This window comes from Triturus cristatus, chromosome 4_1 (genome assembly GCF_964204655.1).
Source record: "Triturus cristatus chromosome 4_1, aTriCri1.1, whole genome shotgun sequence".
Lineage (NCBI taxonomy): Eukaryota > Metazoa > Chordata > Amphibia > Caudata > Salamandridae > Triturus > Triturus cristatus.
Genome location: NC_140585.1, coordinates 31,570,847 through 31,585,770, shown reverse-complemented (window position 1 = coordinate 31,585,770; position 14,924 = coordinate 31,570,847). Strand labels below are relative to the sequence as shown.

The following is a 14,924-nucleotide window of genomic DNA, read 5'->3' as shown; positions in this document are numbered from 1 at the left end:
GTTCTCCCCTGATGTGCAGGCAACTGTTCTGGACCTGCCTTTTGACGGTTCTGGGCTTTTTGGTAAAAAGGCTGATGCTGCATTAGAGAGATTTAAAGAAAGTAAGCCACGGCCAAATCTCTGGGTCTGCAGTCACAACCTAGGGGTTCTTTTATGAGGTACAGGGGATTTGGCAGGTCGTCCTTTCGGGACTACAGGCAGCCCCAACAGCAGCAACAGAACACCCTGTATAAGAGCTACAGGGGCAGAATCAGAGGTCATGCTCGAAGTCGGCAGTCCCCCTTCCCTTTCCCTTTCTCCTCTTCCTCTTCTCCTTCCTCCTCTTCCTCCCCTTCCTCCTTCCTTGCCTTCCTCCTCCTCCTCCCTTCCTCCTCCTCCTCCCTTCCTCCTCCTCCTCCCTTGCCTTCCTCCTCCTCCCTTCTTCCTCCTCCTCCCTTGCCTTCCTCCTCCTCCTCCTCCCTTGCCTTCCTCCTCCTCCTCCTCCCTTGCCTTCCTCCTCCTCCCTTGCCTTCCTCCTCCTCCCTTGCCTTCCTCCTCCTCCCTTGCCTTCCTCCTCCTCCCTTGCCTTCCTCCTCCTCCCTTGCCTTCCTCCTCCTCCCTTGCCTTCCTCCCCCTCCTCCTCCCTTGCCTTCCTCCCCCTCCTCCTCCCTTGCCTTCCTCCCCCTCCTCCTCCCTTGCCTTCCTCCCCCTCCCTTGCCTTCCTCCCCCTCCTCCTCCCTTGCCTTCCTCCCCCTCCTCCTCCCTTGCCTTCCTCCCCCTCCTCCTCCCGTGCCTTCCTCCCCCTCCTCCTCCCGTGCCTTCCTCCCCCTCCTCCTCCTCCCGTGCCTTCCTCCCCCTCCTCCTCCTCCCCCCTTGCCTTCCTCCTCCCCCTTGCCTTCCTCCCCCTCCCTCCCCCCATGCCTTCCTCCCCCCCCTTGCCTTCCTCCCCCCACCCCCCCCTTGCCTTCCTCCCCCCACCCCCCTTGTATTGTATTGTATTAGGGATTTATAACGCGCACAGCTACTCGGAGGAGTGTCCCGGCGCGGTACCAGCAAGAGAAATGAAGAGGGGAAAAAGAAAAACTAATAGAATAAGAAGGTTTTGAGTTGTTTACTGAATAGGATGGGATTTTGAAGGCTGCAGAGTTCCAAAGGAAGGGAGTTCCAAGACCTAGCCGCCAGATAAGATGAGGAGCTACCACCTTTTCTTGTCAAACGGATTTTGGGCACAGACATCAAACACACATTCGAGTATCGAAGGTGTCTGCCCGGAACGTAAAACGAAAAACGTTTCCTCAGGTACTGAGGGCCGTGTTCGTAGAGTGCTGCATGGGCTGTCACCAAGGCCTTGAAAAGAACTCTAGCTTTTAGTGGCAGCCAATGTAACCTACGAAGATGATGTCTGACGCTGGTGTGCTTGGGTAAATCCAACAGCAACCGCGCTGCGGCATTCTGCACCACCTGCAATTTATCAATAAGATAACCAGGGAGACCAACATATAAGGCATTGGCGTAGTCAAGGCGGGAGGTGACCAAGGCCCGGATTACCGTTTCTTTAGTGGCAAGGGGCAGCAAGGGCAAAGATTTCTTGAGCATCTTTAAAATGCCAAAGCAAGTACCAGTCAGTTTACTGATTTGATTATGAAAACTAAGTTTTTCTTCAAACCAGATCCCCAGATTCTTCACAGGGAGACCTGATGGAAAAGGAGGTGAAACGTCGACTGGCCAACAGGTATGGAGGAACCCAGGAGGGAAGTCCCCGAAAAACAATATCTCTGTTTTATTTTCATTACATTTCAACTGGGCCGAATTGAACCAGTTGAGCACCGCAGACAAACAAGATCTAACGTGGTCAGTACAGGACTCATGCTTTTTCAAAGTAAACAAAAGCTGGGTGTCATCAGCGTACGCTACCACTTTAGCACCAAAGTCCTCTGCAAGCTGAATAAGCGGGGTCATGTAAAGATTAAACAACAGCGGACTTAGTGTGGAACCCTGAGGGACCCCGTGAGAACATCTTGGATAGTAGAAGTAAAAGGGGGGATACACACTTGCTGAGTTCTACCGGTGAGAAAGGACTTAAACCACTTCCATGCGGTGCCGATGATGCCGAGCTTGTGAAGTCGGGCCAGAAGGAGAGCATGGGGGACGGTATCCAAAGCGGCAGAGAGGTCCAAAAGGACCAACATTGCCCTGCCCCCAGCATCTAATGACTCCCGGATGGCCTCAGAGATTTCAACTAAGGCAGACTCAGTGCTATAAGAGGCACGAAAACCCGATTGCGATGAGTGTAATAGGCCGTGTTGTTCGATATAGGCCGTGAGTTGTTTGTTCAGAAGTTTTTCACAAACTTTAGCAACACCAGGCAATAATGAAATGGGACGGTAGCTAGAAAGGGTATGAGGATCAAGCGTAGGTTTTTTCATAAGAGGGACCAGCATGGCCTGCTTCCATGAAGAAGGAACCGTGGCCGACCCTAAAGAGGTGTTGATCAGCTGGTTCACCAGGGGATTAATGATATGGGCCGTGCAAGCCAAAGTTTTTGCAGGGCAAGGGTCTAACGGGGAACCAGATTTTAGAGTAGCCAAGGCAGCCAAAGACTCCTCACAAGATATAGCAGAAAAGAAGGCGAAAGAAATTTCAGATGAAGAGGGAGATTAGGAGTCAACAGACGGATGCAAGGTCTGAACTGCTGGAAGGTCAAAAAGCAGTTGAAGAGATCTAACTTTGGACATAAAAAAATCCGAAAGCTCTTCACAACTAGACGAGGGTGTGTGCACGTTAGTCAGAGCTTTAGGGGAGACAAAACTTTTTACAATATTAAACAATGCCTTGGCATTATTGCCAGACAAAGCAATACGGTCCGAATAGTAACATCTTTTAGCCGCGGTAATAGCCGCATAATAAAGTTTTTGAGGTTTTTTGTAATTCCATCTTATCCGTGACATGGTAATGTTGTCGCCATCTTCTTTCAAGCCTTTTGCACTGTTGTTTCTGCGATTTAAGCACAGGCGTGAACCAGGGGCTGGACAATGGAATGTTAGGGCGACGAGGTCTGACCATAGGCGAGAGATCACAAACCGCCCTATCAATCCACTCGTTAAACTGCCCCAAAGCCAGGTTCAGATCTTCCGAAAGGTGTGGCAAACTGTCGGCTAACGCGGTGCACAGAGATACAGAGTCAATGTTCTGGGAAACCCTGTAGGGAGTCGCACCACGAAGCCTAGACGAAGGAAGACCCTTGGTGATATTCCACGCAAATGGAACCAAATAATGATCAGACCACGTAACAGGCAGCGGAGGATTCACTACCACCGGCAAACTAGAGCAGACTACATCAAGCGTATGGCCAGCACTATGGATGGGAGAGGAAACATATTGGACCAATTTGGCAGAATGCAATAGAGAAAGAAAGTTACGCGTATCATTCCCCTCAGGGTTATCCATATGGATATTACAATCTCCAAGGAGCAGAAAGTGAGAATAGCGCACAGCTCGAGGTAGAATCCATGTGTCCAGCAGCGTGGGAAAAGAGCCTAAAGGGCCAGGAGGGCGATAGAATACAATCCCACCTAAACAATAATGGGGGGAGACTTTTATGCAGAAATCGAGGGCTTCAATTTCAGGGGAGTCAACAAGTTCAGAGAAACGGCACTCCCATTCTTCTCTGACAACAACTGCCACACCTCCTCCTCGCCCCTTTGTCCTATCTGCACGAGCGATTTTAAAACCGGCGGGAATGGCTAATTCAATAGCTGGCCCGGAGGATTCAGTTAGCCAAGTTTCAGTCAGAAAGAGAATATCAAGAGGAGCATCGGGGAGCAGCTTGAAACAGAGTAACAAGCAGTAATCTAAAACAACCACCCGTAGTGGATGGTGGATAGTACCAATAGCATATCAAAATGTATTCACAGTAGGGAATGTTCTGTGAAAGCGCTGGTGAATAACTATATGCATATAAACGCAAGGACATGTAGAATAAACATTTCTACTATAAGCTTAAAAAAACACAAAAAACCTATCCTACGGACAAGTAGATATTATAATCAGTTCCAAACCTTTTCATGTTATATATGCAGTGAGTATTGCCCATTGTTGCCTATAAATAAGTTCCTACAACCATCCCTTAATAATTGCCTCTCTAACTTGAGCCACTTTTACTACACCATCTGTGCAAGTCGGCTTTGCATCAGATGACAAGTAGACCTTGGTTGAATCTGCATATGGTTAGCGCTGTGCTCCATCCCTCTGGTATAGCCGCTTGCCTAGCATATGTAAATGTTTATTGACAAATGCGCAATCCTGTGAATCCTCACCATCACCCCACTCTTAATGTGGTTGGTGAAGCAGTGAATGGGAACTTGAGGAAAGCTCTCTGTGTTCATATATATGCTGCAGTGACCAGGATACATTGCCTCAAAGAGCACTAACAAACCGTGGCTGCATAGACCATGCAGTTTGGGACAGTTAGTCAATGTCACTAGGGTTGGCTAGTTCTTGAATAAGTTAAACCCTGATTAGTTTCCGACAGGGAATGGAATCCACTGCCCAGGATAGTTATGGACATGCATAACGTCCAAGAGAAAAGCATTCCCATAGTTAGTGCACATCTCTCTCGATATTTATTGTTTAGTCTCACGCCTTTGGAGCTTGCCTTGGTTTACTAATAACTGTTTGGTTTTCTCTTTTCTTGTCCACACAGGTTACCGGTAAATTCAGAGGTGGTGTGAATCCATTTACCAACGGCTGCTGGAGAAACATTAGCCATGTCATCTGCAGTTCACCTGCTCCGCGGTTCGTGTTTACTTTCACCCAATTTTTCACTTCAGTTTTCCAGATTCTATGCACATGTACTCTTTATTTTTGTGAGCATACATGAAAGGTCACTTTATTCATCACTTTACATCAGTTGTCTCCTATAGCCTTCTGTTTGCATGCAAAGTGTTCTCTGTAATCATTCAGGCTTTCGTGTCGCCAACATACACAAAGACTGACTGGTAACAATGACACTGGAACAGGACTAATGGCACTAAATATGCTCACTTGTTATATTTGCCAATGGGAGGACTTGAGCAGACTACCACCCTTGCACAGCAGGAGGGGAATGAATGAGTCCTATCCTTCACCATCTCAGCTTCTCCATTGCCAAGAATTGATCACGTTTAGTGATGCAACCCAATAACCTGGGTGCCTTCTTCCCTTACGATGAGCAGACACTTGGCTTTAAGTAACTGCATAAGGGGCTCATACAATGCAGAGAAGAGTTCGGATAGTGACAGGCATCAAAAACAGGAATTGCTCCTAATCTGAATTTCTGGTTTTGGCCAACGCTGCAAACACTTGCTGATTGTGCATCTCTATGTAAAAGCATCGGGCATTAAATGAATGGCATTTCCGACTAATAAAAAACGAGATGGTTATGGGTGCGTTGAAGTAAAGAGACTTTTTGTTGTTGTTTAGCCAACCGTACTTTCTAAGCAAAATTATCAGGGCACCCCGGTTTCCTGGTAGTGTCCAGTTTAAATGGACTCATAGGCTGAGCAGAGAATTTGTCACCTGAAAGAAGGTCTCAGACAGGGTAATGCCAAAGTCTTCATGGTGAGCTATAGGCAGTGTCTGTAGCACACAATAGACCATAGTACCTCCTACTTCAAGGCTATGCTGGGCCCGAGAATTTATTTAAACCATTGCCAAGAACATGAGCTTTATGTGCAGGTGAGCATGGGTTAAGGCTTTGCACCTGAAACCGGAGGCCTAGGAAAACGACACTTTCCTGAGCAAATCGAAAAACTTTTCAATGGAGAGTTTCTTCAGCACTGCAAAGCTGGCAAGTTGAGGGGCAATTCTCTGACTGCTAGACTCCAGTCTTTTCCACCTAGCCATGGCCTTTCGTTTTTCCTGGCAAGTGACTTATTTGACTTGAATCCTCTTACAGCTTCTTTCTCTTCTTTGAGCTCAGTTCCCCACCCCAAGAGAAGTTGTTTCAGGCAAAAAACCTAGGCCCTCTTCGAAGAGTTCTAATTACTTCTCTTGGTTTCTAGCAAACAGTCTTGGCTCTATTTCAGCGGGCTGTCTCCACTCAGTGGTTAGGGGTGTGGAGGGGAGGCTTTACCTCCACTGTCACTCTGAGAAAGTGCCTCTTCTGACACGGTTACCTTCCCACTATTTGCCTGGAAAATTATGTCATTTTGATTGAAAGTGCACAGGGTCCCTGCCAACCAGACCTCCCGTCCAAATGCTCATTCCCTAAAACTGTACCACGATTGGCAGAACTTCAAACCACCCCGTAGGTCCCTAGTAAATGGTACCCCTGTTACCTAGGGAATTGGTACTTAAGAGGGTCCCCTAGGGACCCCACACCAAGGCCATGCAGACTGCCACTGCAGCCTGCATGCCTCGGTGCAGAGAAAAACGACAAAGTAGACCTGTCATGCTGCCTGTGTGCCATGTCAAGCAGCACTGCCTAAGGCATAGATAAGTCACCACTCTCGCAGGTCTTAGAAGCCCTAAGGCAGGGTGCACAATATCTCCGGTGTGGGCATATCTGCATGAGCAGATATATCTCTACACTTTTTTAAAGTCTAATCTTATGCCAGGGAAGCCATCGAGAGTACACGGACTGCAAACTCGACAACTTGAGGTTCGAGGCATATGAGCTGCAGATAGTACACTTAGCATAGATCGCCATCTGGTGTTGGGCCCGGATGTTTGCAGTTTGTTTTTGTTCTTTGGACAGTCTTTGGAAGTCACGAGTTCGGTGACTCCTCCTTCGGTCCGTACTGCGCATGGGCTTCGGCTCCATCCTCAGATTGTTTTTTTCCGCCATCGGGCTCGGATGTGATACTTCGTGCTCCGGCTTCGAACTTCTACGGTTCCAGCCTCGACGGAAAATCCTCGTGCTTCGAGTTTCTTCATCTATCTTCATCTCTCGAAGCGGCACTTTTCTCCATTCCGCACATCGGCACCGGCCTTCGGGCCCTCCTCGACTCCGGTCCCGGCCGATGGAAAGGACTCCGTTCAAAAAGTGCCCAAAATGTGGGTCTAAATTTCCCCACACCGACCTCCATCAGGTGTGTAACCTTTGCCTCTCTCCAGAACACGAGGCTAGAGACTGCCCCGCCTGTAAGTCTTTTCGCTCAAAAAAGACCATCCGGGATCGAAGAGCTCGACGCACCATGGCGCACTCATCGACCGCGGCTCCACCGGACATCTTCGGAGACGACACCGGAGCTTCGGGGCTACAACACACCGAGCAGGAGGAAGACGTCGTCAGCGCTTCCGAGGCCGACGACTCCGACGTGGAGGACATCACACCGGCGCAGAGGGTCGTGAGTACTCTACCCCCTCCCACCCCCGCGCCCAAAACCAAAGAGACTCAGGTTACACCCTTGCCTGCAGGCCTGGGTAAAACCAAGCACACAGCTTCGATCACCCCACCTTCGGGCCCGGTGTCGAAGCCTCACAAGTCTCACGGCAGCTCGGGCTCGAGCCAGCCGACGCCTGGTGCCGATAAACACCGTCCGGCACCGAAGAAAGTAACGCCCAGCTCGACTCCGAAGCCACCGGTGCCGAAGCCTGGACTCTCGGTGCCGACAAAACACAAACACAAATCCCTCGGCACCGACGCTCCGGCGCCGAAAACTACTTCGACGCCGAAAAAAACGGAGGTTCCAAAAAGGCATGGCGCAGAGAAACCATCAAAATCCTCGGCTCCGAAAACATCGGCGCCAGCGGACGATTCGGTGCCACTGGACCTCTTTACACCAGATCCTTTACAAAAGACCTTATTTAAGGATCCAAAGACTGGGCTATTGACTTTAGTTGTCAAGAAAAGACGTCTTGACACACCGGCTCCTCCTCCACCGCCCAAGCGGAAGGACTCTGCTACTTCTCCTCTCAGAGTGCCCTCCCCATTACCTCCCCCTCCCCCTCCTCCACCTCTTCCACCCCCTCCCAGGTCTCTGCCACCCTTGCCTCAGCATTCCCCGACCCCGTCCCCAGATCCGGATTACGGGGATCCAGATTATGACCCGGCGGATGCCCCAATGGACCCCACTCCACCGGGGACCCCAGACCCATGGGAAGATTACCAAATCCCTGACATACCGGATGTGCCTCAGGACGACCTATACCCATCCAGGCCGTCTCCCCCAGAGGACTCATTAGGGTTTCACCACTTAGTGCAGAGAGCAGCACACTACCATGGGGTGGAAATGCTTAGTGAACCAGTGGAAGACGACTTCTTACTGGATACATTTGATATTCAGGATAAGTCCACAGCTATCTTGCCCATGCTTAAGGGTGTCACCAAGCATGCTGCAGAGGTGTTCAAAGACCCTGTCAGGGCCAGGGTCTTAAACCCTAGAATAGAAAAAAAGTATAAGGCGGCACCCACAGACCCTACATACATTAAGGGCCCTGCTCCCTTAGATTCCCTAGTTGTGTCCACAGCTAGAAAGCGGTCTAACTCCCAGTCCTCAGGAGAGGCCCCACCGCCAGATAAGGAATCCAAACTTCTAGACGCGTCTGGCAAACGCACCGCCTCACAAGCCGCAAACATCTGGCGCATTGCAAATACACAAGCACTGCTTGCGCGCTATGACAGAGCACACTACGATGAGCTTGAGGCTCTTATACAGCACCTCCCAGAAAAACACAAACGCAAAGCTCATGACCTGATACAGGAGGGTAAGCTAATTACTAACACCTCCATTAAATGTGCCCTCGATGCAGCCGACACTGCTTCTAGAGCCATAAATACTAGTGTCCTGCTTCGTCGTCATGCCTGGCTCAGGATCTCAGGGTTCAAGCCTGAAGTCCAGGCATCCATACTAAATCACCCCTTTGACCAACAAAATCTCTTCGGGCCAAAGGTAGACGAAGCATTAGAAAAAATGAAAAAGGACACAGACACAGCAAAGTCTATGGGGGCATTACAATCACAAACCCCTAAACGCTCCTTTCGACGCTCATCCTTTCGTAGCACAGGCAGAGGCTACTCCACCGATAGCGCCTCTACCTCCTACAAGTCCCCTCCTCAAAATACCTTTTCAAAGGGCTACCAAAGGGGTGGTTACAGAGGCAACAACAATAAGGGCAGGGGCAAAACTAACACCACCCGTTCTGCCACCCCGCCCGCACAATGACTTCCCTCCGCTCCCCCCAGACCATCCCACTCCGGTCGGGGGCAGACTACAAAACTTTATCCACGCATGGGAATCCATAACATCGGACAAATGGGTGACCCAAATTATTCGGTCAGTGTACTGTCTCGAGCTAACATCTACCCCACCCAATATCCCACCAAGGCACCGTCCAATGTCTCAAGAACATTCCACACTGCTCAAACAGGAGGTGCTCTCCCTCCTCCAAAAACACGCTATAGAGCAGGTCCCCGTCAATCAGCAAAATCTAGGGGTCTACTCTCTGTATTTCCTAATACCGAAGAAAGACGGGACCCTAAGGCCCATTCTGGACCTCCGGCCTCTAAATGCATACATACATTCAGACCATTTCCACATGGTCACCCTACAACAAGTCCTCCCGCTCCTCTGTCAGGGAGACTTTTTCACTACCTTGGATCTGAAAGACGCATACCTTCACATTCCAATACACCCTTCTCACAGGAAGTACCTCAGGTTTGTGGTGGACGGTCAACATTACCAGTTCACAGTTCTCCCCTTCGGGGTCACCACCGCACCACGGGTGTTTACCAAATGCCTAGCAGTTGTAGCAGCACACCTCAGACGTCAACATATTCACGTCTTCCCTTACTGAGACGACTGGCTCTTAAAAGCCGCGTCCTACAACCAATGTGTGCAACATACCAACAGCACCATTCAACTGCTCCACCAGCTAGGCTTCACGGTGAACTACCGAAAGTCCCACCTCCTATAAACACCTCCAAAGGTATTGCCTATCCAAACTCAGCCAGAATCGCAAGCATACAAGCTTTGCGCCAAACGTTCCTTCCTCAACACTCTCTTCCAGCAAGAGTGTTTATGAAGCTCATAGGGATGATGGCATCTTGCATTTTCATAGTGCCCCATGCAAGACTCCACATGCGTCCACTCCAAGAGTGCCTAGCACGACAGTGGAACCAGGCCCAGGGACAGCTGACGGATCTGGTGTTGGTGGACGGCCATACACACAACACTCTCTGCAATGGTGGAACACCACAAACCTTTCCAAAGGGCGGCCGTTCCTGGACCCGGTTCCTCAGGTGATTCTAACAGCGGACGCATCGCTCTCCGGCTGGGGAGCGCACCTCCTACACCTCACAATGCAAGATCTATGGACGCCACAGCAAAAGTCGCTCCACATCAACCATCTGGAGCTCTTGGCGATCTTTCTAGCCCTAAAATCCTTTCAAAAACAGATTTCAGCCAAAGCAGTCCTCATTCGCACAGACAATATGACTGCAATGTATTATATCCAAAAACAGGGGGGGACACGCTCTCCCCAGCTCTCCCGCTTAGCCCAGAGCATATGGAGATGGGCAATTCCTCAAAACATCTTTCTCCTGGCACAGCATGTTCCAGGCGTACAAAACACCATGGCAGATCTGCTCAGCAGACAAACGCAACAACTACACGAATGGGAACTGCATCCACAGGTTCTTCGCCCATTCTTTCAAAAGTGGGGGCATCCTCAGATAGACCTCTTCGCCACCCACGAAAACAAAAAATGCCCAAGCTTCGCCGCCAGATACCCACACCCATTGTCCAAAGGCAATGCGATATGGATGAACTGGTCAGGCAAATTTGCATACGCCTTTCCACCTCTCCCGCTAATTCAATTAGTGGTAAGGAAGCTACAACAGCACTCCCTCACACTCATTCTGGTAGCTCCAACATGGGCCAGGCAGCCGTGGTACACCACACTACTAGAGCTCTCGGTGGTACCACATCAAAAACTGCACCTGTCCCCATGCCTCCTAACTCAGAACCATGGAGAAATCAGGCACCCGGACCCAGCTCAGCTCAACCTTGCGATCTGGCTCCTGAAATCTTAGAATTTGGGTACCTTAACCTTCCCCCTGATTGCATGAACATTATCAAGGAAGCCAGACGTCCTACCACTCGAGCATGCTATGCCGCAAAGTGGAAGAGATTTGTGGTTTACTGCCGTAACAATACAATCAACCCTTTAGATGCATCCATACAGCACATCATATGCTATCTGCTCTATCTTCACAGGTGTAACCTGGCATATTCATCCATACGCCTACACCTAGCAGCGATTGCTGCTTATCTACAAAACAGACAGCATTTATCACTGTTCAGAGTGCCCACTATTAAAGCCTTTATGGAAGGCCTTAAAACGAGTAATTCCTCCCAGGGCACCACCTTCCCCTGTATGGAATCTAAATGTAGTTCTTACAAGGCTAATGGGTCCGCCCTTCGAACCAATGCATAAATGTGAGCTACAGTTCCTCACCTGGAAAACAGCTTTCCTCGTAGCTATCACTTCCCTTAGAAGGGTTGGTGAAATACAAGCGATCACTATACAGGAACCCTTCTTACAAATACATCACAGCAAAGTGATACTTCGTACAAATCCAAAGTTTCTGCCCAAGGTCATTTCCCCCTTCCATCTCAATCAATCGGTGGAATTACCTGTCTTTGTCTCGCAACCTCAATCTGTTGCGGAAAGGGCCCTACACACACTTGATGTTAAGAGGGCTTTACTGTACTACATACAGAGAACACAACCTTTCAGGAAAACTAAACAATTGTTTGTTTCCTTCTCTCCACCACATAAAGGCAACCCCATCTCTAAATCAGGGATAGCTAGGTGGATTGTAAAGTGCATACAAATTTGCTATCAAAAGGCAAAAAGAACATTATCTGTTCCACCTAAAGCCCACTCTACTAGAAAGTTAGGGGCTTCTATGGCTTTTCTAGGGAACATACCCTTGGATGACATCTGCAAAGCAGCCACATGGTCAACACCGCACACCTTCACAAAACATTACTGTGTAGACGTGCATTCCAAGCAACAAGCTAGTGTGGGCCAGGCTGTACTAAAGACACTTTTTCAAACCACTGCAACGGATATCGGTGGTCGCCGCTAAGGTTGGGTACTGCTATATAATCTATGCTAAGTGTACAATCTGCAGCTCATATGCTTTGAACGGAATATGCTACTTACCAGTATGCATCTGTTCTTGGCATGTAGAACTGCAGAGTTGTACACGCCCACCCGCCTCCCCGGCTACCTGTATCCGTTCCAGTCCATCTTATTTAGATACAACACACATGGGTTTCTCACTATTATTACTACGCTCCATCATTTCCCTGTTGGCGAAAAACAATCTGAGGATGGAGCCGAAGCCCATGCGCAGTACGGACCGAAGGAGGAGTCACCGAACTCGTGACTTCCAAAGACTGTCCAAAGAACAAAAACAAACTGCAAACATCCGGGCCCAACACCAGATGGCGATCTATGCTAAGTGTACAACTCTGCAGCTCTACATGCCAAGAACAGATGCATACTGGTAAATAGCATATTCCTTCCCCACCACCATGCTGACTTCACTAAACCCAGGAGTGTTTGGTACCAAACCACTCCTCAAAGGTGCCCCCTGAAAACCTACCAACCCTGGTGTGGTGGTCTCTGACTAGCTTTAGGCAGCCTGATACCACAAGACATGTTTGTGGACCCATGGGGTGAGAGCCCTTACTCTCTGAGGCCAGAAACAAAGCCCATCCTTGGCGGAGATGTCACACCTCCCCCAGGCAGGCTCAGTGCGCGAGAGGGAAGCTTTAAAGGCCTTGCCACCTTTGTAATGCAATCCAAGCCTCTGCTGCTAGCAGTAGATAGCACCCCCGTCTCAAACCCCCACTTTTGGCAGGAGTACCGACGAGAAAAGTGAAAATAGGAGGTGTGCCCCCTTGGCGAATTCCACCTCTCAGGTGCTGGAGGTGAAGTGAAGCACGGAGAAGACAGAAGTCCTCGTCCTTGGACACACGCCCTCAGTTTGGGACAACACCTGGTAGCCCACTGCCCTCGGCAACCCCCCGCCCCTACTGACCTCGGCATCATACTAGACGACTCCCTCACCATGACCCTCCAGATCAACACCCTCCGCGTCCTTCAAGACCTTCAAGTGGACTTATCTAATCTGGGCTAGGCCTATCCATCCTTCCCACAGGAGGGTGGCATAATAGAGGGTGTAGAAACCCCAGGTAAGGGGCCCATTGATCCCCACTTGTCACTCCCCTGTAACGCCCCTAAATCTAGTATTTATGTAGCACCCCCAGATCCTGAATTTTAGATTCCTGACTATATACAGAAGCCCACACACTGGAGAGCCACAACAGCAAAAAAATTCAAGCAATTCAAACGACAATTTCTATGATGACTGAGATGTTCTCCAGTATGACAATGAAAACTGGTATGAAGAGCTTCAGGATGCCAGTGGCCTGGATACTTCACCTAATACTGGCCTTGTTTATCAGGGCTATGCAGCCACATATTCCACAGCTTTGAGTGGTTGATGGAGGGTCATCTGTCCATCGTATGTCCGGGAGTGCTGGCCTTTTTGACCGAAGGGGCTATTGCGAGGATCCCTTAGGAACTGGGTGTTAATTTCGCTATTTGCTTTTGCTGAAGGAGGACGGAAACATTTGTCCTGTTTTAGATCTTTGCCCTCTCAGCAACCGAAAAGGACAAATTCAAGATGCTTACGATATTCCATGTTCCATTTGCCCGTGGCCCTTGAGACTGCATGGTGGACTGGACCACAGAACACTTATCTCCACATCTGTCATGCAGTCCCACACGCTCTACGTGTGCTTTACAGTAAGCTGCATTTTCACTTCGCACTGCTTCCTCGACCTCGTCAGTGCTCCTCTGGTTCTCTGAACAGTCATTGCGGTGGTTGCAGCACACCTTTGGAGTTTGGCCTACCAGTCTTCTTGTACGTCGTCTGGCTGCTAAAGGTAGGCTAACCCTAGAGAGTTGTCATCCACCTCCAGATGACAGTGGACCTCATAGGAATTTACTGTAAACGTGCAGAAGTCAGACCTGACTCCTTCTCAAACGCTCCTGTCTGAGCCCTTCTGGATGCAGTACGGTTTCATGCATTTTCTCTGGAGTGAAGCATCCAGGACATTCACCATATGATCCATTTAGAAATTAACTACTTTTAAGTGAAAAGAGCAGTCCTTAGCGGGCCTTAGTTTACGAATAGAGGGTCCGTTTGTCTGATCTCTCTTGTTTTGTGTAAATAGAATTTCAGCACCCTTCTGTCATCCAGCAGGTGCAGAGCCCTTTCAGCTGGGGTCGAACGCTTTGGTAAGAAGGTTGGCAACTAAATTGTGTAGTTGACATGAAAATTTGATACTACCTTTGAAAGAAAGGAAGGGTGCGTTCTCATTACAACTTTGTTCTAATGAAAAAGCTGTGTTATGCTTGTGTGAACATAAGGCCTGGGTTTCACTGACTGCACTTAGCAATAACAGCTATCAGAAAACATGTGTTCCATCATAAATACTGCAGAATCGACTTGCATATAGTTTAAAGTGAGGACCCATTAATTTTGAAAGCACAATGTTCAATTCGTGTCTAATGAATGTGTTCTTCGGTAGATGCTGTTTATGGCCAGATATTAGAATATTTAGACGTGAATGAACTTTGTGTTGTCCTTATCGGTCAAGGATACATGTACTTCAACACACTATCATTTGCCCTCTGGGATGTTACTGAATTTGCATGGTAGACCTCCGCGCTAGGCTTTATTTTTTGGTTTTGGTCATTGCCATGACTAGTCAGAGCTAGAAAACCCATTGGGGTAGAATGTATAAGAGATACTTTATAATATGAGCAGCGATTTGTTTTCTTTCATGTTTAAAGAATCACAACATTGGTTCAGTAATTTTTGGGAGATTCCTTGTTTTGAAGTAATGTGCGTAGAGGAAATACACTCTGGCATTTGGATA

At 48.9% G+C, this 14,924-nt stretch overlaps 1 protein-coding gene across 9 annotated transcripts in view; it reads left to right on the top strand.

Annotated features, from left to right (window-relative positions):
- Positions 1 to 14,924, top strand: part of ZDHHC5 (zDHHC palmitoyltransferase 5) — a 493,091-nt gene that overhangs the window by 237,807 nt on the left and 240,360 nt on the right. For all 9 annotated transcript variants that reach the window (XM_085651402.1, XM_085651403.1, XM_085651397.1 and 6 more), the window contains exon 7: positions 4,682 to 4,773. In XM_085651402.1, coding sequence (XP_085507528.1) covers positions 4,682 to 4,773 — 92 coding nt within the window. The remainder of the gene's footprint in view (positions 1 to 4,681; positions 4,774 to 14,924) is intronic.